Consider the following 22,718-nt stretch of genomic DNA (forward strand, 5'->3'; position numbering starts at 1 on the left):
ATGAGTCATGATCTAACTAATGACATATTCGTAATGGCATTCATGAGCGCACATGTAAGACACCAATGTCTTCTAATTAGGTTAATATTTAGTTATGGTTAGGGTTAACATGGCGGCCGTGACGTCAGCACTCGGCAGTTCGCAAGGCTGTAGGCACCCGCTCGCTGTGAGGTATGCAAAAATAGCCTAATTACGTGGTAATACATCGCATGGACGATTGCGCTACCAAATAGCTAACGCTCGTTACTTCAACGTCTTCTAGAGGATGGCGGCATAATTTTTGTGGAGGACGCAATGTTGTGATGTTGGGCGATTTCAACTGCACCAAACTCTGGCCAATCCCCCACCGCGGGTATGTGCCATCGTTTTTGAGGTAACAACATCAAATACTGCGTGCTCGATACTGTCGCTGATGTGCAGGCCCACGGTAGGGGCTGGCCAGGCTGGAATGCGCGTGAGTTGCACCGCCTAGTCAAATAGTTTATGCTCACATACGCTTATGAGCTCCTCTATGGCGGCATTTTTGTGTGGACTTGTCGTCGAGCAGGTTGGACAGGCCATATGTTCCTACTGGCTTTTCGGGGACAGTGCGTACAGCTAACGTAATGACGCTGGCATCCTCGCCGTTGCACATATCAGACCTTTCTTCTTTAACTCGGCGTTCCAGCGCGTGCAGTATCTCCTCATAGACCATGGCGTTGGAATGCGCGCATCCTTTACGACGCCAGCACGACAGAACGGCTAACGCGGGCCCTGCGTTTTTCGGTTGTTGGGGCCGTGCCTTTTGACTGGGACCGTCTGAAGGTGCAGCGGCGTCACTATTGCGCAGCGTCTGTTCGACCCTTTAGTGCTCCGTAGTCAGATGAGGTGCGCGTGGTGACGGCAAAGTTGCGTATTGCCCAGCGCATCCCGTGGCCGTCGCCGCTTATATGGGCATGGACAGAGGAGCTTTCAGACAGTCTGCACTTTAGTGGCTCATACCTGCGGTCATAACATTGTCCGGTCTCAGGTCATGTCCAGTCTCCAGTCATGTCACACCGATGACTAAATTAACTCGATAAAAAATCTTTGCGCACGGCGGGATTCTAAGCAGCATCCTTCCGTTCCGCAGCGTGCTAACGACTACGCTACTTCCTGCGAACGCTTGTGTAATTCTCCTTGCCTAGCGTAAGAACGCTGGAGAGTGTTTGCGGAAAGGCATGGAGTCAGACGGATGCCTCCCAAACGCCCTCCTGTGTTTCCAACATTTAAGATTTACAAACAATTCCACACTTAATCAACATCTTAACTACACATCAGTGACACAAGCAGGAACACCGCGCTAAAGGCTTTCGCCTCACCGCATTTTAGGTCAGCAAGGGGCTGCCTGAATTTTTACCTGCCTCCTCTCTTGCAGCGGCTGCATTGCTTTGTCGACGCAGTCCAACTAGTGAAACCGAGGTGATTCGGTTTGCGCGCCAGGAGCTGTTGTGTCCTCAAGGTGCCCCTGCTTTTACATCTTCCGCTGGGGCCAGGGCCCAACCAGTTTACAGTAATTTCAGTGTGTTTTTCCGCAAAATTTCGGGATATTGCACATTCGCTCCTTCTGATTGATCACGATGACGTTTCCGCACACCCATTTTTCGCAGGGTTACCGCAGGTTGCTGCTGAACCTCATGATTGCCTTATGGTTCTACCAACAACAGGTGAAATCAAGGAGGCGTTAGAGTCCATGAAACGAGGCTCAGAGCCTGGGCCAGATGCCCTTCTTGTGGAGTTATATTTACAAGTCTGGGATATTGTAGGCCTCATTTTTTTGGATGTGTTAAAAATCTGCTTTACTCAGCATATCTTTCCTGAATCAGGGAAAGGGGCCGCATTGTCCCTTTTCCTAAAAAGTCTATTTTGTCGACATGTCCGACAGAATGGCGCCCAATCAGCATACTGAATTGAGATAAGAAAATATTCGAAAAATTACTCGTACGCCGTCTACGGGATATCCTCCCGTCCCTTCTTTCCTGCCACCAGGTTGGCTCCATCCCAGGTCATGACATATATAGTTTGTCTTCCGTAACGCGAGGTATCCTAGAGTACACTGCACGCGGCGCGCACAGGGTTTTGTTGTTTCCCTCGATCAAAAGCCTGCATTCGACTTTTTAGAGCACGAGTATTTTTATGCTCCACTGGATGCTTTTGATTTTCCACCTTCTTTCGTGATTCTCATTAAAGAGATGTACAGGCATATTTCAAGCACTCTGTTCCTCATGGCCGGGAAACGACCGCGTTCAATTTTAGACGCGTCGTCCGTGAAGTTTGTCCGCTTTCCCCCCTTTTTTTGGTCTTAGCATTAAAGCCTTTCTTCTTGGAAGTCGATTGCCACTCCCTTCTTAGAGGTCTGGGTTCAGTAGAGATAACATCACTCTCTACTTAGCTGACGAACGCAGCCTGCTTGAAGCTTTAAATATTTTTCGTGAGTACGCCTCCTTGTCTGCGGCTACTCTTAATTACTTTTTGTGGGGTCTCGTATTAAATGTGCGATACCTTTGCAGGGGTGTGCGCAGATGCGCATTTTCGGCGTGACCTGTGATTGTGCTGGAATATGGGATGGTGTGTGGTCTTCGGTCGTAGTAGACATTACAGCTCGCGTGCGAAGGGCCCAGATATTTCACCTGCCTCTGCTCGAGAGGCGCTACGCGGTTCAGTCCGTCATGCTGGGTGCCTTCTGGTACCTTTCCCACTTTGTTAAACCACCCTATTACATCATAAAGCGGGCGCAGACTACAGTTTTTTCTTCTTTTTTTGTGGTTAGGCGGAACCGAGCTTGTGCCTCGTGCTGTCCTTGGACAACCACGGGAGAGAGGAGGTTTTGCCTTTAAAAATTTGTCCTTCACGTATTCGCTGTTAGCTTTGAAGAGTATTTTGCGTAACCTGCTCGCAACGCGTCTCCGGCGCGAACCATGACGCGGTATTTTTTGGGCCCTTCTTTAGGCTTTTTGATCCCGCTGCCCCTGGAAATCATGGACCCCAGTTCGAGCAGCCTACCCCTTTCTATGTTTCATCAGTGGCCTTTTTCTGGCATGTCAGAGCAGCAGCACATGACGTCAACATCGCTGCAGACCATGTGGTGGACATTATGGGCTCGCTATTGTTGCTTGCCTGTTGTGCCGGCGGCTCGCCGCACACCGATGGGCCTCGTTCAGTGGGCCCGCTTAGTGTCGACGCCTCTCCCAGACCATTTGCGCGACTTTGTCTGAAACATTGGTTGGGCAGTGCTGCCTACTTTTGATCGGTTAGAGTGGTGGGGTGTGTTGTGTTCCAGCACCTGTCCGAATTGACCGCTTCCGGATTCTACTCGCCACGCTACAGTCACCTGCGTGGTAGCGCTTGTCTTTTGGCGAACGGTTTTATGCGTGATTCTGTGGGCAGGGCATTTCGAGCTTTGTCTCCCGCGGCCGCTTCCCCAGCGGCCGTTTTGCTCACCTGCTAATTGCTGCGAGTCTTTTTAATCTATGGAGCAGTCGATGCGCCGCGGTCGCTGGTAGCTTTCGATGCAGCGCTCTGTGGCCAATACTTAGCCGTCTTCGAAGGTAGCTGGTGAGTTCCTTGTCGGAGGAAATCTTTTTTCTTGGGGAGGAAGAGTTTATCCGGTAGTGGTCGTGCCCATTCTTTTCTGTTAGCAACGATCGTCTTGTTCTGGTTTCTAGGTCAAACCGGCGGTACGGTCTTTTTTTCTGTGTCAAATTATTGATGTTTCATTCCTCTGTCAATAGGTATGCCATCCCGTTTTAAATTTGTCCTCGAGCAATTCATGTTAGTTTCTCAAGGATGTTTATGGCTCGCCTTCCATGCTGAGCGTCATGTTTACTAGTCATGTGAATGCATTCGGTAACCTTAGCATGTGTACATATGTAAAAATTTTTTTTTTCTAAACATGGTGAATACATGCCATGATCGGCGAAGCCTAAGCAGTTTCAAGGCTATCATCAAATAAGTTTGGCTGCTTATATACCACCTGCCGAAGGTTATATAGAGAGCCGCAAGTATTATCTGATCGCTCTTGGATAGTTCATTCGTAGCCATTAGAGACCTCCGGTTGTGGTCAATATCAGTTTGCTTTTTAGCTCTCCACAAAGCGCGAACCCGGATTTTTCTTCGATTATGAAGTAATGTAAACGGCAATACTTTCAAAGCATGGCCTTTCGATTCATAAAGTCGGAACATTTACGGTATGAGAGTAAAAAGAACATGCGCATCCCTGCTGGCATCCTCCTCCTGTCTAATCTTCGCCATGTTTCTGGTTATAAATTGTCTGTACCATAGTAAGATGAATTATCTCAAACTGCCTGATAATCACTTGTACACGAATAATCATGAAAGTGTATCAGACCGTTTGCATCCCTCTGCGACTAGTTTCAATATCGATTCTTGTGACTGCTGAAGAGTGGAGTAGGCTGCCGGCATAATTGTGCGCACATTAAAGCGTATGTTAAAAACTGAATGCATGCTCACAGTGTGAAATCTGATATAATGTTTGCTTAACCTGCATGTAGCATTCTACAAGCAGTGTATTATGCGTAATATTGCCCGTTTTAGCAATGTGTGCATTGCCGATATTTATTCTAAGATATCATTCTAAACTTTTTGCATTGTACTGCGCCTACTAAGTATCCTGTCGATAGTGTAACGCACTACTGTATTAGTCTCCATAAATAATAGGTAAACAATACAAATAAATAAAAAGGTATATTAGGCGGCTAAAAACAAAGTTTCTACGTTTTGCACAATATTGATGATAATAAAGTTAGTTATTCTTTTCTGCAGGCCATGAACAGTTGGTTCTACCCTTTACTTAGCTGTTCCACGCTTCTATTTTCGCACCGTAAGTTCTGCTAAGCATCATTGTTTTTGCTTCTGCACATGTAAGTTGAACCTCGGTCATTTAGTTGGGAACATTCGCCGCTGCTTCTGCTCTATCATCTTAAGAGCGCTAGTAGATGAGCACAAAATATACGTTTCCGGCTTAACACGACAGTTGTCTCGTAGCTAAGACGTTTAATTTGTGAAAGCATGTTTTTTGGCAAGCAAGATACACATCTAATTAATGCATAATGAACGACCGCATAAGATCACATGATGTGCAATGCCACAGCTCATTAAATTACCCTAATTAGTATATGTTATGGGAAAGCCACAAATGCAGGCTTCTTCATAACAACGTATTGCTCCCAAACGTGAAGCCCGACAGCGCCTATTCTACACCGACCGCTCAGGAAGCGTTCTTTTGTGTCCATAGATTTACACAGGAGCCAGCGAGTGGTTGAGGATATATGCAGGCTCCACAAATTCACTATGTTGAGGAAGTAAGTTAATTGAATGCTGGAATCACCCGCGCAACGCCGTCTCGCTGCTTTCCCGATTTCTTAAGGATAATGTACCTTCTGTAGTTTACTAATATTTCATAATTTTGGTTGAAGCTGCCACGGAGGCTTAGTATTTATGGCGCTCGGCTGCTGACCTGAAAGACGCTGGTCTGATCCTGGCCGCGGCGGTCGTATTTCGATGGAGGCGAAATGCTAGAGAGGCCCGCGTACTGTGAGGTGTCAGTGTACGTTAAATAACCCCAGGTAGTCGAAGATATCCGGTGTCTCTCCACTGCGGCGTCCTTCATAGCCTGAATCACTTTGGGATGCTGAACGCCACAGATCATAAACATATAATGTAATCTTTGTTATTAAGTGACTCGGCACGTAAATTTGGAAGCAGCGCTTTTGGATCTTCTGGGTGAAGGCGCATATGAGAATTTTGTAGAGGTATAAACGTTACAGTCAGGCGTCCAAGGGCACAACGACTATGCCATTTTTTTAGGCAGGCATGCAAAGCCTGAACAAATTGTAACACCCCATTCAGTAAGAGATTGTGGTCCACCCGTGGTTTCTTATTCGCACAACGTTTTATAGAGTTGAAAATGGCGGTCGTTGCAGTCAGGGCTAAACACTAGCTGCGCCAGCTTTTCGGGTTCAGTTTATTCAACAATGACCCTACAAGGCCAGCAGCGTGTCTCTGCTGTGTCCCTCTCTGCTCAGGTTAGCAAAGAAAAAACAGAAAACTTTTGCCGTTGACGTCAAAGGGCGTCAACTTGCGCTTGTACCCTCATGTTGCATGTCTTTGAGCGCCCTAGCGTATTCCACATTTCAATGAACGCTCGTGAACAGCCACCAACAATTCCTTGATGTACAAATGAGAAACAACCTTTCTAGAACAACCGAAATGTGTGTTCCTCAGCTCGCAAATCTGCTGCGACCAGTCAGGGTAAAAATGACGATGAAATGCCGTGAGTTTAACTGCGCATGCTAACATCCAGACCGTTTTTATCCAGATGTTGTTAAATATCGCGTTTTCATCCCGCAACACGCCAATAGCGTGTTCTAGACAAGCGTTTTGCCCTCTGTACAACGTGGTCTTCGGCGGCAGAAAGTCCAGGCCTGGGGTCTAAGACAATAACCTCGCGTAATTATATTGACAAAAGAGCAGTATCTACTGGTGCCACACATAAACACTGTCTGCACAATGTAGGAGGATGTCAATCGAACCTCGCACTGAGAAGGGCGTGTAAGGAAACCCTGTATTCTGCATAAGTAAATTGCAGGACGGATCCAGATAACAAGTAAGAACAGTTACCTTGTTGTAATACATTTTTTTCATAACACTCAATGCACAAGTACTCCCAGTGAAAGCAATTGTGCCATCAATCTTACCGCCACAAGCGAATGCGTGGTTGCAACAACTGTTTCAGCTAAGAATCACAGATATTATAGTACTCGCTTTATAGCGTCTGAACCCGTTCCGCAGCATTCTACTCTTCCAAAGAACAGCGGTTAAATATCAGAATCTGTTGCTTGAAACTAATTAAATAATAATAATAATTGGTTTTGGGGGAAAGGAAATGGCGCAGTATCTGTCTCATATATCGTTGGACACCTGAACCGCGCCGTAAGGGAAGGGTAAAGGAGGGAGTGAAAGAAGAAAGGAAGAGAGAGGTGCCGTAGTGGAGGGCTCCGGAATAATTTCGACCACCTGGGGATCTTTAACGTGCACTGACATCGCACAGCACACGGGCGCCTTAGCGTTTTTCCTCCATAAAAACGCAGCCGCCGCGGTCGGATTCGAACCCGGGAACTCCGGATCAGTAATCGAGCGCCCTAACCACTGAGCCACCGCGGCGGGGCAACTAATTAAAACGGAGCTCACTTTTTGCGACATGACAGTTATTCGCTAAAATACTTCTTTTAGGGTAACTTAATACCGGCATATTGATGCAATTACAGAGTCCATCGATGTCAATATAGCACTCCCTGTGTTCAGAATTGGGGAATGACGCCAAGAAGAAAAGTACTAGAAGGGATGCACGAGATGTAGAAGCACGTGTGGCGCTGCTGAAATTATTTTGCTGAATGAATTTTCATGTGCTTTATTAACAGATGCAAGTTTTTGCCTTGCGTGACCACACTAGAAGTACTAAGAATAATTTTATTTGCCTTGTGTAGATTTTGCTTTTGGCAACGAACCCGACGATGGTGAGTGGGAATTTGCATTACACAACTCCCTGAACTTTCTGGCTGTTTCCATGAATGTTTCTTCAATTGTTACAATTCTTCTGCGCCTTCTTTTTTGTTGACAGGTAATATTTGGGCTCCAAACAGTTCCTTCAAGATAGTATACCCCTTCATGCACCACTTATTGTTTTATAACCGTTCACTGGGTTCATGCTTAAGCGCCGTCCTCAGTCGAAGTCTGCACGTCTACATGTTCCAGACATTTATCTAAGTGGTTGATGACTTTCATTGCGTCTTTTCTGAATTTCGGATGGCGTCTATAGAGGATATACGTGTTTCTAAAGAGACGTGTGGTTGTAATCAGTTCGTGCATTGATGTTTCCATTTTCTCGCGACTCATCGTAGTAGGCAGTGCAGTTAATCTCTTCCTGCTCTCAGAGCGCAGTCATGAAATCAAAGATTAAACAATAATATCCAGCTCGTATTGAAATTTCTTCGCCCCAAACTGAATTTTTCTATTACTTCCACGCTCTCAGCAGCCAGCAGTTTTAAAGAAATTGTAAAGAAAGAATGGTAGGATTTAATAGTTCATATCCTTGCTGAAAGGTTTTTTACCCGTATACCCTATCAATTCGTACATTATTGTTGTTTTTTTCTGCAGGCGAATTGTACGATGATTACAATTCGAATGAAACCGAGGGTAAGCATGTTGTTTCGTGTTGCGCTTAACTGCCGGTACATACCGGCAAATGTCTTGCATGCCGGCATTGCACAGCTGTCTTATATGGCCTATTCGCAGCTAGACGCGGCGTCTCCTTAGGCGTCCACGAAAAGTTGTCCAGAAAACTGCGAATGATGTAATCAGTAAAGAAAACAAATTTTGTCTATGGTTTGGGGAATTGAACCAAGGACACAGCCCATAGGCCACAAAACCGTGCTGCTTCTCTGCGAATATAGAAAAATCTACCGTATGCGTTGCCTTAAGACTGTATTCCAGTGAGCAGGTTTGTCATTGGAAAGGAAGGAAAAAATGTAAATTAAGAAATTATTGCTTTCGCCTCTAAACCACATATGTAGTCTTTAGCGCTCTCTCTCATTTTTGCGACACTGCGTGGGATGAAAACATAGCAGGCTTAACCAGACAGAGTAAAAAACAAGGCTCGAAATAGAATAGAGAAATAAAGTGAGGTTCCGATCCTTTAAACCACAATAAGAATCTTTCACAGCTTCGTGGGGCTTCTAACGAGAGCAGGAATAATTCATGGCAAAGATATTTTTTTCCAAGCCTTATGTCACCAATTCTATACAAGGAAGACATTTCTTTTTCCTCAATTACGAAACGCAAAAGTCATTACCGGGAAAGGTTCCAAAGCACTAGATAAAATGTATCTCCCAGCAGGTGCGCACTATATTTTAGAATAAAGTCTAACCTTTTTCGACTTGCAACAAGAATAATGCTTACCATGCTAGGCCTCGTCAACCTAAATTAATTTTTCGAAAGCGAATGCGCTATTCATGCTTCCGACCGTGAGAACACGTTGAATTCTTTTTGGTAAGGTAGCGCGATAATGAATTTTCCTGGTGTATAAATTTACCGCACTATTTATTATACTGTCACTCTGACCTAACGTGGGCTAAGAGTGGAGTAATGCATTAACAATACGTTTGAATGGGATAAAGCATTTGTGAAAACCACCGCCCCTGTAGCATAGTGGATATATGATTGAGCTGTGGAGCACAATGTTCAGGAATCAAACCACGGCCATATTTTGAAAAGGAAACTCGCCTTTTGTTAGAGTACATCGTCAGTGCACGTAAAAACGCCAGTGGTCGAAATTCATCCAAGGGTATACAATACAGCGTTCCTCGTTGCATTTTGAAGATTTCGCGCGTTAAACCGTACACACCGAGTGATTGCTGCAGCCCTGTGTAATTGACAATAACGTAAACAATATCCTATATGTGAGAAAAAGTTCCTCATAAATCTAGGACAATCAGGATATTTAATATAAAGCTGCTCGTGTATTATTAGATCAAAAGATGTACAACGTTCTTCTATCAATATTTACAAAAGTGCAACGCTTTATTCACTTAAACGCAGTTCGTGGGAAATCGTTCTGGACAGCAGGGATAGAAGGTTTTAAACTCTGTAAAGTGCGAGCGCAAATGTCAAAGAAAAAATAACAGTTCTTAGCTTTAGAAAAACACACTAAGCCCTAATAGTATCTCTACTAATGTACTCGTCACAAAATATATTTAAACTTTATTCGGTGGATTTTTTCATCCCTCATTTTCAAAGAACCATTCACCACGATGAAAACGACTACAAAAGCCCCTTGCGCTCACGTTTTGCACCTACGTGGGCCGACAAACATGGTAAGGTTACATTACACATATTTTAGCGCTGTGTTCTTTATACTGTCGCATCGAGCAAAATGTATAACGTGGGTAAAGGTGCTTAAAGTGCGAGCTGCTTCTGGTTTCCTGCGACACCCTTCAAGATTCTGTTTTTCTCTAGGCCCATGTCGTCTAACGTATAAATCCATTTCATCAGTATTATTTATTGGTAGAAGCGCTTGGCGCAGTTCTTGCACCTCATGAAACGTCTGTACAGTAGGCCGTCAGTGACATTGTCTCTGTAATTACCGCAGACAAGCTCCATGCGGCATTGTCCATGCTGCCAGAGGGAGCAAGTCCCCTGCCCCTCCTGGAAACCCAGATGAAACAGCAGCGCACGGATACATCAGTTTCTGAAACTCAAAGGCCACCCGAGCGCAGTGCGATGTCAGCTCTTGTTAAAGAACCCCAGACGATCTAAATTAATCCGGAGCACTCTGCTACGGCGTCCCTTGTAACCCGTCTGTCGCTTCTTGACGTTAAACCCCAAAATTCAAATTGTGTTAATTTCTGGCTGAAACAGCCATAACCACGCATATTTAACCGATGAGCGGAAGAAGGTAGTAAATACAGATGGACGCAGTTCCAGAGCATACGTAAGTACGACATTTGTAATCCGATACTACAACTCACTAGTGGTATAAACATTATACGGTCGCTGAACAGGGCATCCGGAACATAATCTCAACTTCAGCAGCAGATGCAGACACCTATTCCGTTTTCATTATGAATATTTCTCTGTTCCTTACAGAAGCCTATTAGGTGTACCAAGTGTTGTGGCTTCAGATGCTACAAGGTCGAGGACAACATAGCTTGCTACGTAAGTAGAGAAAGTGCTTGTTTGCATTTAGCAACACCAACCAAAATAAACAAGACTTTGGGGAATCATAGTGTTCTAGCCGCCTCATCCACAAGAGGACTTTCAAACATGTGGGACCATATGACGACGCGTTCTCCAGACTAAACGTTTCGTATCGCTCTGAGCGTTCCCCTACCGTTTTTCAATGTGTTTTGTGTTGTTAAGAATCTCATCTTCCTGCCTTCTCTCTAGTCTTTTTCATAGCTTATACCTACGACTGCATTATACATAGGCCCCGTAGCAGCGTTTACATGAAGTAGGTAGATCGCGGCTTGCAGTATTCAAAAGAAAGCGCGGATTTTGAGTAGGAAAGAAGCGACACGTTCTTTACTCTTTTCTTAGAAGATTCAACTTCCTCTAAAAAAAAGGACTCGTGTCAACTTTAGTCGAGTTCATGCAAACGCGCTGACTGCGAGATGATTTCTTGCCCGCTAAGGTGGTTCATTACATCATTAAGAAAAGGAGCAAGTGCACTGGGAGGTCGTTGAGGCAGGAATGACCGCGGCTTTCAGGCGCGCTGTGATTAAACTTAATCACTCGGAAATTCTTTACGCGTAACACGAAGGTCTCATATCTGCTCGCAGGTGCAATTACCTTCATTAATAATCCATCTAAACAGCTGAAGACGGGCCGCTTATAATGCATACTAGCCAGCGTAAATTAGAGATGCTAGAGTATCTTTTGGAGCGGGTGCATTTGTCCTATACGTGTGCTGTTAGGACATTTGATGATGCTTAACAGCTGAAGTTACAGGTTGCAAGGAGTAAACATCTGAAAAAAGGCAAGGCTTAAATTTTGTCGCTAATATATATTATACTCCGGAAACCTCGAATGGGTACCGCGGATGTCAAATAATAATAATAATATTAATAATAATAATAATAATAATAATAACAACAATAGTCTGTTTATTTCCAAAGAACATAATACGGATTCAGGCCTGGCTATGCCAAAAAAGGCTTGAGAGGCAGTGCCTGGCAGTTGGAAACGACACAACATGCAGACAGATGTAATATTTAAGGAAGAAAAAGAAAACAACACAAGAGCGAGAACGAAAGATCATGGACTATTGCTCAATCTTTCGAACATTTCCCCAACTCATTCCGAGTCCGACCAGAAAGAGATGGTATTCTGATGTCTGCACAATTTCGGTGACTCTTTAACGAAACTAAGTGAAGATTACTTCCACAATAAGTTGTCCTGGACGCGCCATGTAATGCGCCGACAAATTGCCAGTTGTTTCATAGGGTAACGTAACAGACACGAAAAGATCACAAGCGTTGCGGGTGTGCCAGAGAAGCTGGTGGGCGGATGAAAATTTGAACTTTGACGGGGTAGGAGGGCCGCCGCAGCTGGCATAGGACAGGGATACTCTGAAATATATAGTGGCAGGCTCTCTCCTGTGGTGGGTGTATTGACGTTTATGGTGCTGGCTGGTTCATGTGCTTTTGCTGTTGTTGCATTGGCTTTGAATGCAGCTGCAACACGTTAGCTTGTTTTGATAGTGTTACTGTTTTGAATGCATTATAAACAATGCTGCCTGGTTTGTGACATAAGTTGGCCCTGACACAAGCATCTTGCGCAGAGCGTTCGCGGGCATCGGTTAAGCGTCCTTCCTCTGTCAGAGTTCCGCAAATTTGTCTCTGGTCTCCCGCATATTTGCAGCCCCGAAAACATCACGATCCACCTCGGCTGTATTCGCTGCACTCCCGTAACTCGTTTGAAGCGCCTTATTGCCGGTGGCGGCTTTATCGTAAGGGCGCGGCTGCTAGTACGCTAGCGCCCAGGATGCCACCGCATTCAATCATTTTGAACGATGTTTTAGGGAGTGTGGCGCCGGCTTGTTCCTACAGCCAGACGCACCTAAGAATGACAGTATTACGGCGTGGCTCGAAGGACATAGTCGGGTGCACAAGGTGGTCACGTGATCTCGGAAGCTGGATATCGACACGTACTACTACTATGCGGACGGCGGAAACAATGTCAACAGCTAGCAACGCACTCTTGCGTTGTCCCGCTCTTGTCGTCCACAAGCTTAGCTAGTTTCCAGAGTAACAGGTATTTGTAAATAGGTGACTACTCGAGGTAGGTAGGCTTCTCTCAGGTGAATACATTGGTCACGAGTAGCACGGCCAAGGACACAAAGTAAATGTACCGGAGAAAATAAAAAGCTTGTACTCTACCTGGCCACTTAAAGATAAGGTCATAGAAATGACGGCTGGTCGAAATCTTGTAGGCACCTTATATGGTACTATATGCCATTAACTGATTTCTGCAAAGAAAAATCCTGCATCTAATTTTCTACCGAAAATATTGTAATCACGACCGAAATCTTTATTATTTAGAGCATGACTGCAATGCGTGCGCTCAGCCGCTTGTGACATCGTTGCAGAACACCGGAAATAACTTTGGAGTTGACGTCTCAAAACTTATACTGCAAATCTGAAAATGGCCTAATGTTATGTCCAGTTGTTTCGGTAAAATAGATCAAAATGTGGTGGGCGCAGGAAATTGTTGATACCTTGTGAGCTTTTTTCTGAAAAAGAAGCAAGCTGTTACCCTAAACAGTTAACATTGCATTCTTCACATTTTATGTACTAAGCCTTAAAAGGCTCAACGACATATTTTTGCTAGGTAAGAAAATATTTAAGCGCAAAATGAAGAGAATCACTGAGCCACAAAAAAAATGCATGCCGATATTGTTTAGATATTGTACGCCACATAAATATTGAATGGAAGAAAATCATGTCGCAGAATGTTGCTTTGCCAATTATAGCTTAGGATAACTTGAAATATCTTCGCAGAAAGTTCTTTAATATTTCTACAGGTTACTTCTAGTTATCGTTAGCTATACACAGCTGTTCTTGTGAACTCGAAAGTTTAGAAGTTTTTCTAATATTTTCAACCTTTTTGCGACATAAGTTTTGCTAAGTTTGTACGTCAATAACTGAGAAAGGAAATAAATTTCAATTATAACTGGTCACCACGGCATTCTATACAAGCATGCTGACTATGCGGCATAGAAATTACTGCCATATCTTTAAGAATAAGGGCATGGTATCGATCAAAATTCTAGAACGAACAAAACAACAAAAGTCATATTAGGATTATTTTTATACTCTATTCATATCTTCATACCACGCTCCGCAGAAAAACTCTGAACTGGCTGATTGTTGCAGTTTTTTTGCTGCTTTGGACGCGGCGCGCCGGTTCTTGCTAACATGGACAAGGGTCGCACCCGCATCAGGTACGCGGCCAAGGATGATGTGCGAAGGGGTGCTATGAGGACCAGGAGCACAGTAGAAGGCTAGAGTTTCACATTACTCACAAAAGGAGTTATAGCCTTGCAGCTTTTTCAAGATCGTATGCCTCCCTGTCGTTTTGTCGAGTGCAACCCACATATCCTCCGCGCAAGCGTATTATATTTAGAAGTACTTTTTGTTGGGCTTGATGGCGCATGTTGTAACAAATTAGAACTGTAGCGCAACCAAGACGAACACAAGAAAGGGGAACACAGGACTAGCGCTAAAGTGTTGTGGGCCTGTGTAAAGTCCTCTGCGCGCTAGTCCTCTGTGCCCCTTTCTTGTGTTCATCTTGGTTGCGCTACAGTTTTAATTTGTTGGAAGTGTATTGTAGCAGTTCAACCAGCGGCTGTATGCCGGCGGTGTTCTTTAGGCTGCTGTACCAATTTTGGGGGTGTGGCAAAGAACATAGTACATTTTTCTGATTCTTAACTGCCGTTCAGAATCAACGCATAGAGCGTTTCATAAGCTTCGCAGAAAATGGATTTTTCTCCATGTTCAGTGCAAGCGGAGCCTTTAGAACCGGTGTCATTACGCGTGGTCTATCTAGCAGCAATAGTTCGAAATATGTTCATAATGGTCACGAGTAATGATGCAATGAAGGATACATGCACAGAATATAAGACTAATATAAATGTGTGTTTTCTAGATCTGCATTGAATTTTAAGTAATAAAATTAATCTCCTCTGAAAGGATACAGGTGCATTGTTTGTTGTTTTGTCGATACACCTGGAGAGAGCGGAGTAAATTCTAGTTACGATTGTAGCTTTCACACCTTTATGGGGAAAAAACGTGCAAAATTAGTAACGAACCTACGTGAGCGCGACCGCTGCTGATGTTTACATAAATTAATAATTTGATTCTGGGAAAAAAGGAACTGAGCGCAAAATACTAAAATTTTAAATGTGCTCTGAAAGCTATGAGGGATCTCTTTGGAAGGTATTAAAAGGTACAAGCCGACAAAGCAGCAATGTGAACATAGTCCAAGACATGCTGTACGAGTAGGGCAGCAATATTATACAGCACCTTAATAATGGCCTTTATTAATCGTATTCAGAACAATATCTGCACGGAATATAAGAATTTTAATGTGTAGCGAACCATGACGGACGCGCCAGATCATGCCCTGGCAGATGAAGATGAGAAGGACCAAGCCAGGCCATGCCGCGCGAGGTCGCTGCTGTGTTTGTACTCGCTGTGCATTGAGTCTCCCTCCACTGAGATTTATGAGCGACTTAGGTTCGAGGTTGGACTTGAGTAACATTTAAATTTAAATCGGTGGAGGTGTGAGGTGTGCATTCGAGCACTCTCAGCAGTCGAACACCGCATTTCACCCTCCGGGACGGCCTCTGCTACGGCCGTTAATACATGCTTGATGTACGGCGATGGATCCTCGCGATTCCTCGCCATTTGCGGTCAGAAAATAGGGCCTATTTTAGTACTAACCGTCAGTGCGTAAACGCCGTTGTGCTGAAGACCTCGAAAAGAATTTCTCAGCGTTAATATTGGCTCGGAGCATACGGTTAGTTTCGCAAATGCATCTTATCCTTCATCGCCTGTCAGAAGCGCTAGTGTCCCGCACCATGTTTCATGGGCCTCTTGAAGCCACTTCCCTGCCCGGCCCGCCTTTTCGATCGTGTTGGCGTCGACCTATATGGGCCGCTCCCCTGTACGGTTCCTGGAAGCCGCTGGATTATCGTCGGAGTCGACCACCTCAGCCGGTATACTGAGACGGCCGCCCATCCCGCTGCTATCACCCGCGGAGTTGCTCTCTTCCTCCTCAATAATTTTGTCCTTCGCCACGACGCGCCGCGCCACCTGCTCAGAGACTAAGGCCGAGTATTTCGTTGCCCCGTCATTGAAGCACTACTCATCGAATGTCAGTAAAGCTTTGTAGAGGGCCAGTTAGTCTTGCATACTGACCCCAGGGAGCGCTAGTCTAGCGCTCCTCAGTCTCAGTATGGTCGAATATCGCATCGTTCATCGGACAACCACTGCCTACCACCTTGAAACTAAAGGCCTGACCGAGCGCTTTAATCGCACTCTCGAAGACATGCGCATCATGTACAGCCGTGAGCAAAAGTGGTATACAACACGCAGTCGGTGGCGGAGCTCGGGAAAACTCAATCAAACGCTATGAAGGGAAAGCGATAGCGGCCGAGACAGCTCAAGGGGGACCCATCTTAACTCCAGGTATGTCAATTGGCTCCATTCGGTGTGCCGCGCTACTGTTCGGTGAAATGCACAGCGGTGCCGCAGCAGTAGACGAAAACGTCTAGTTAAAACTGGAGACCACCGACATGGTTCGTGGACTTAGCATCACGCGAACGACCATTACGCTAGCGATGCGCCGGTTGCCTTGCCACACCTCGACCGTGCAGTGAAACAAAAATATGAAAAAAAAAATGCCACCAACGCTACTTTTATTACGTCGGAGCGTTTAGGAGAGGAGTTCGACGAATACAGCCGAGCTAACTGACATGCTTCTCGATAAAATGGGGCACCGCCACAAATTGCTTGATCCCTGATAGCTGTTGCTAGATGGCGTTGCAATGCGGTTTTCCCGACCACCGCCGCAGACTGTGCGTTGTATATCACTTTTGCTCACGACGACACGTCACATCTGATGAGATGAACCGTGATGCTGTCCTTCATTTTGTGACGTACAGCTTCAACTCCGCCGCACAGTCAATCACCGCATTTTCCCATTTCTTTATCCTGTATGAGTGTGAGCAGTTTTCCACGATGCACGCAGTGATACTTTACGCTCCTGATTTTTCTGAGTACCATCCCCTTTGGAATTGGCAAAGCATGAGGAGGGATCTCGCCAGTTAGCCCGTGCTTTGAACTCAGCATCTAAAATCCGCCAAGAGCATCGACAAGATAAAGACCAGACGCCGCCCGTTTTTTCTGCGGAGTCTCCACTTTTTCTCTGGGTCTCATCGACTACACTGCGATTGTTTGCAAAATTTTGTATCCAGTACCCTGGCGCCGCTGGCACCCTCTTTGGACTTGCACCGTCGCGGTCGTAGAAATATTAACGTCAGCCGTCTAGAGCCGACTACTACCCACTCCTCTTGCCATCACCGTAAGTCACCAGGATGTCTCCACTTCGTTCCCGGGGCAGTTGTAGTGAACAATGACGAACCATGAAGGACGTGCCTGATCCTGCTTGATGCAAAGGACAAAGCGCGGCCGTGCCGCGTGAAGTCGCTACAGTGTTTGGACTGTCTTCGCGCAATGTCGCCTGTCGCCCGCCGTTCATATTTGTGAGTGCCCTACGTTAGAGGTTTGACTTCAGTGCCTTTTACCATTCAAATGTTTCTCATTTCATGGGCGATCCAAATTTTTCGTTGTATGGTTTCTGCATGCGTTTGCGATATTTATAAAAGGGAGCGAACTTCAGATAAGGAGCCTCCCAGTTAAGATTGTTAATCTTGTTTTTACCTTTTCTTCTGCTCGACAGACTGGAAGGAGGGATATTTTTAAGCATGCCAGTTTTTATACAATTATATATATGGAGTGTACAGCAGTTGCCGAGTACATTTAATGCGATAACATCAAAAGCGTCATTGGGCTAAAACACGGCTTGGTTAGTCATAAAATCGGTTGATTGGTCGAGACCGTAAAGTAATCACGGGGCCATGTGGCAAGGCTAAGCGCTGAAAGGTCGCCGGGTTGTGTGAATCGTGAGGCGTCGTGGCATGACCTTATTGTTAAGTGGCAATTGGCAGGCGACATGGCCGAGCACATTTTGGTCACCGAGGTATGTCGCCGAGTTGGCATGCGAGCTGGTAGTGCGCAGTGGCGGGATCGCGTCACTTGGCAGGAGCGCTTGGTTTTATGCCGACTTGTCTAGACAGCTTTACGTATCAGGTGAGAACGGAGCCAGAATAAACATTGCGTACGTCTGCGGTATTGGAAAGTCCCCGCAGGTAGAGAGGGTGACCATGGAAGTATGTCGCTGAAGATGGAGTATCGGCAGGTGCAAGGGCACGGGCTCAGCGTATGTGGCGAGTAACAGTGACGGTGGAAGACAAGCAGGCTGAGCAGACGTTAGACTTCAGTGTTAACGCATTCTCACAAAAGTTATTGAATTAAGTGTCTCCTTGCATATTTTTCACGCCTTTACATCAGTATCTCTAGACAAAGCACTGCGACAGATGGGTAATGATTGAAGAAATATATGGCAAGAAAAAAATGACTCAACTTGATTTTGCGCATGCAGTAGTCTTCATTGGATTGAAGTGACGGGGCTTGAAGTGGAGTTTCCGGAAAATTAACTTATGTTTCATTTACAAACATCATCATGAAAATTACTGTGCTGTATAAAAACCTTTTTCCTATACCGGGGCACTGAAGCATCAGAGAGGGGTAAATGGAGTGGTTGCGGTGTCGGAAGAAGAGCCAGAGAGCAATCACAGGAAAGCGCTATGTGCAAAGGTAACTAAATGCCGGAGCAGCTAACAAACAAAAAGGCTTTTGTTCATTTTCCGTTTCAAGTGCAGGAAGTTAAATTGTTGGGCGAGTTTGTGACTGAACATTGTGAAGGAACACAACGAAAAAAAACAGCGAAGAAGAGAACGGACATTCACGACCGCTGACTAGCAACTTGATGTTCTTATTGAGCGATCGCATGAATATATGTGTTGAGGCTTGCGCAGAAGCAGAAAAATGAAGCAGAGGACATCACCAAAAAGCAAGTGCTCTGGGTTCGTCATTCATGAATTAAAATTTGCTAACTTGTAGAGCGATAGCCCGAATGAAGGTGAAGACCGTCCCGTCACGATTTGGCGTATTTTAATTCATGAATGACGAACACTGAGCACTGGGTTTTCGGTGATGTTTTGTACTCCTTTTTCTGCATCTGCGCAAGCCTCTTAATATGTATTTATGCGCTCGCGAAATAAATGCATCCAGTTAGTAGTCAGCTCTCGTGTGTGTCTGTCCTCTTCTTTCCACGTTTGTTTTGCTCTGTGTTCCTTGATAATGGTCACACTCACGCTTTGGCCGCTTCACTGACATCTAGGTTCTGGCATCATTCGCGTCCCTTGATTCTTTCGGTGCTTCTCTTCTTCCTTAGAGACACTTTCGGCCGCCTTGCAAAGTACATAATACCGCTGTGTTGAGAACATTAAATTAAAATATTTACTGCAGCTAAGTCAAATCCTTGTAGCATCATATATGTAGAGAAATGTTCATGATTTTTCACTTATCCGGTTTTGTTTTATAGGTGTAGAAAAACTACCGTCTAGCATTCAAACCGCAGAATGAACCTATGTAACCTCGACGAAGACGGCAATGATGTAGGTCCCTCACCGCAATACTGAAGGAATTGATCAATGTAGGGTTCTTTTAGGTGTGCTGTTGACTAACCAATGCCGATATTTGCTCCACAGTGGGTTCAAGCAGCATTCGGAGAAGTGGAAAGTGTAGCCAAGCGGGATACCATTAGGACAGAAGCTGTGCTTCTTTAGGATACTTTTGGTTTCGGTATCCCAGTAAGCGGTATTTCTACTGTCAACTTCACCTTGATTTCGGGATGACGTTCAACAAGGTTTCTCGAGAATTGTTGCTAAAATCATGTCATGTCGAACACTTTTCGCAAGGCATTATTGGCGGGGATTCGTTGTACATTTCACATGTAGACAGGGACAAACAACTTTCCTTACAAGTGTAATGGCACGTACCATTTGTATGGTTTCAATTCACGCGCACTGGACACCGTCCCCTAAGCAATATTTGTGAATCGTTTCATAAAATAATTTTACGCGACAGCTTAATTCTACTTTTCTGATGAAAGGCGCTTATAATCTACCCAACATATCTCTGAAGCTTACTTCAGCACGAACATTGGAAGCAATTTTGCCTACATGGATGACATCTTCAAGTTAAGTCATGCGCAGTAACCGGCCGCCGTGCCGGACGATGAGTGCGCATGTTCGGTCACGGGCTGCGGGGTCAAATTTTGCAAGATGCTGCAGGAGTTTGATCGCATGACCGGCCACCATCCTGAAATCTCGGACGGACAAGAAATGTTCGAAAGCCAGTAGTAAAGAGGTAGCGCTCTTAAAGATTTCTTCATATCTTCTTCATGAATACAGCCAAAAACGCAATGTTATTGACGTAGCAGATTCTGTGACGAGACACAAAAGATACTAAGCTTAACCAAAAAACTGGAATCTGCTAGACACATTACCTCCTTGACCGGAGCCTTCCTTTTACCGTTCTGTCCTACGAGCTGGTGAACGCACTAGTTTGTGTAGCTGCTTTCTCGGCTTGACATGCCACAATCATAAACCGATTATCCTCTTCGAACTTTGCAGCGTGACCCGAGTCTTTCGCATCTTTATTTGTTTGACATCTTGCACTGTTGAGCCAGTTCCATTTTATGAACTGAGCGGTCTTCAATTGGACGTGCTTAACACCCCTTTGTTTGTTTTAGCCTTTAGCGACGCGTTCAGCCCTCTTCTCACCTTAATGTTCAGCTTCATAAGCTTCCCGTTGCCGACATAATAGAGCTCTTTGCTCCTCTCGAGTAAAACTTGGGAATTGTAGACGCTTTCTGTGTCTGCACTCTTAAAGCCTCGTTGTACGGCTGCACCAGTACTGCTGCAACGCATTTGAAATCGCAGAGCGAAAAGATGATGGATGACGGATGTAGCAGTCCTTACAATTTCTATTTTCTCTTTAGTGTCATTGCGGTGCGGTATGCAAGCTGTACTTTCTCACAGCAATTAGGGACACCATATGTAGCACAGACATCGACTTAGTCGCTCGGAGATTCATGCCGTACGTGTTCTGCTACAAACACAATGCACTGCCTGTTGTGGTAGCGACGGCCAAGTGGTCTGAGCCATCGCGAAATAAAAATTTCTCGCTGTCCTCTGTCGTTCCATTGATTACTGTTTATAGTCGTGGCAGGTTTTGTGCAATATATACGTCGGAATCATAGTCCGTCTTGGAAGGCGCCTGCTTTCGCGGTTAGTCTCGGCGCTGGTTTGGACGTTAAGTTTATCTTCATTGCGGCACCACGTTTTAGTGGGCTTGTCATAAATGGAAGGCAAAGGCATGCAATGGCTAAATGCAAGAATACTTTGGTGCTCTTGCATGATAGGTAAAATAAAAGAGAAGATGGCTTCCCTCACGGGATTCATTCTTCTGTGCCAGATCACATACGCCTGCTATTTAAAGCCTATTTTCTGCAACACCAATTGTGTAACAGGCATTCTTTCCTTTTTAGCCAACTTAACAACAGGTACAAACAAGAGCCATGTTAGTTCTACTGAAATCATCTGACAATATCGAAGCGACTTTTCTTGCGGAGTGACAAGTTTTCAGAGTCCAGATGCCGAAACGATATTGAAAATACTATGAAAAGCTTCAGATACATGTACCGTCATTCAAAATCTTCCAGACATCATACCAGATGCTTTTTTATACCTTCACAGATTTTTGCTTGAAAGATTGTGAGAGATAAGTCGGTGCAATGTGCGAAACGCGGGGAAGCCCGCTTAACGGTACGTGGAAAGGTCAGATTGCACGTTCTAAAATTTGTACCATATTGCAGGCAAAGAAACAAAAACATGACTTGCCTCTCATACTGACGGCCAGCAAATTCATACTATAATATGAAGCCTAACATCAAAAATATACAAGTTGAGTAGTTATACTAGGTTTGTATTAATCAAATTTTGGAACTCTATCACGTATATAATTTTCGTCTTGCTATAAAATCAACCTGCAGATAGCAGCGGCAGTCTCTCACAGGTTTTTGAAACAAAAGCTGGAAACGTTAAAAAACATTTTCTCTGCTTGGCCACTCAGCGGAGCGCTATAAGGAACTCGGCAACTACAAAAGTTGGTATAGGTAAGGAGAGAGTTTTTTTCATCGCAGCAAATATTTTTGTACTGGACCTCAAATAATAGTGCCACAGCAGGCTTCAGAAACGAAAGTCTAGGAGCCTTGAAGGTGGCGCTGGTGACAAAACAGAGCTGTGTTTACAAAACAGAAACGTTTTGACCCATTATGATCACATGTTACAACGATATTTTTTACAAGTATTCATGTACTACGTCACAAAAATTGAACATAAACATGGTTATAACTTTTCAGGACATCGACCTCAAAACAGCGCAAGAAATGAAGCGACACAAACTCTACAGTTGTCCAGTTGGGAAATGTCTACATGGAAAGTGCGAGCGCAGTGGCTTAAACGAAACATGCATACGTGAAGGCACGCTTGATAAAAATGAATAAATATTCCGATTCACTTGTGAGCCTGAATTCTGAATACTTTAATTTTCATTTCTCTCACTTTAACTTACAGGCTTCAGATGCAAGTGCTTCAGATACAAGCACAAATACTGAATAAATGCATAGCGAAAATGGCGTTATTCAGACCAGCGTTCTTCAGACTGTTGTCCAGATATTTGTAATGCCATCATAGCTGCATACATTTTGTGGGTTTTGAAAGACAAAGAGGTATACCGGGCGCTAATTATTGAAGCAAAACGTGTACTCTATCCCCATAACCTGCGGAAAAGTTTGCACCGGGCAAACAAGCCCATGTTTGAACAAACGCCTCACAGAGCTGGCAACCCCTGTCGGTTATGTACAGGAAACAA

At 44.8% G+C, this 22,718-nt stretch overlaps 1 protein-coding gene across 1 annotated transcript in view; it reads left to right on the forward strand.

The window, feature by feature from the left end:
* The window catches only part of LOC144118984 (uncharacterized), a 34,273-nt gene extending 11,903 nt beyond the window's left edge, over window positions 1-22,370 (forward strand). The window contains exons 2-8 of the mRNA XM_077651744.1: window positions 1,629-1,685; window positions 4,801-4,858; window positions 7,524-7,553; window positions 8,194-8,232; window positions 9,832-9,908; window positions 10,681-10,749; window positions 22,207-22,370. Coding sequence (XP_077507870.1) covers window positions 1,629-1,685; window positions 4,801-4,858; window positions 7,524-7,553; window positions 8,194-8,232; window positions 9,832-9,908; window positions 10,681-10,749; window positions 22,207-22,350 — 474 coding nt within the window. The 3' untranslated portion in view covers window positions 22,351-22,370. The remainder of the gene's footprint in view (window positions 1-1,628; window positions 1,686-4,800; window positions 4,859-7,523; window positions 7,554-8,193; window positions 8,233-9,831; window positions 9,909-10,680; window positions 10,750-22,206) is intronic.
* Window positions 22,371-22,718: the final 348 nt, after the last annotated feature.

Source organism: Amblyomma americanum, chromosome 2, assembly GCF_052857255.1.
Source record: "Amblyomma americanum isolate KBUSLIRL-KWMA chromosome 2, ASM5285725v1, whole genome shotgun sequence".
Classification (NCBI taxonomy): Eukaryota; Metazoa; Arthropoda; class Arachnida; order Ixodida; family Ixodidae; genus Amblyomma; species Amblyomma americanum.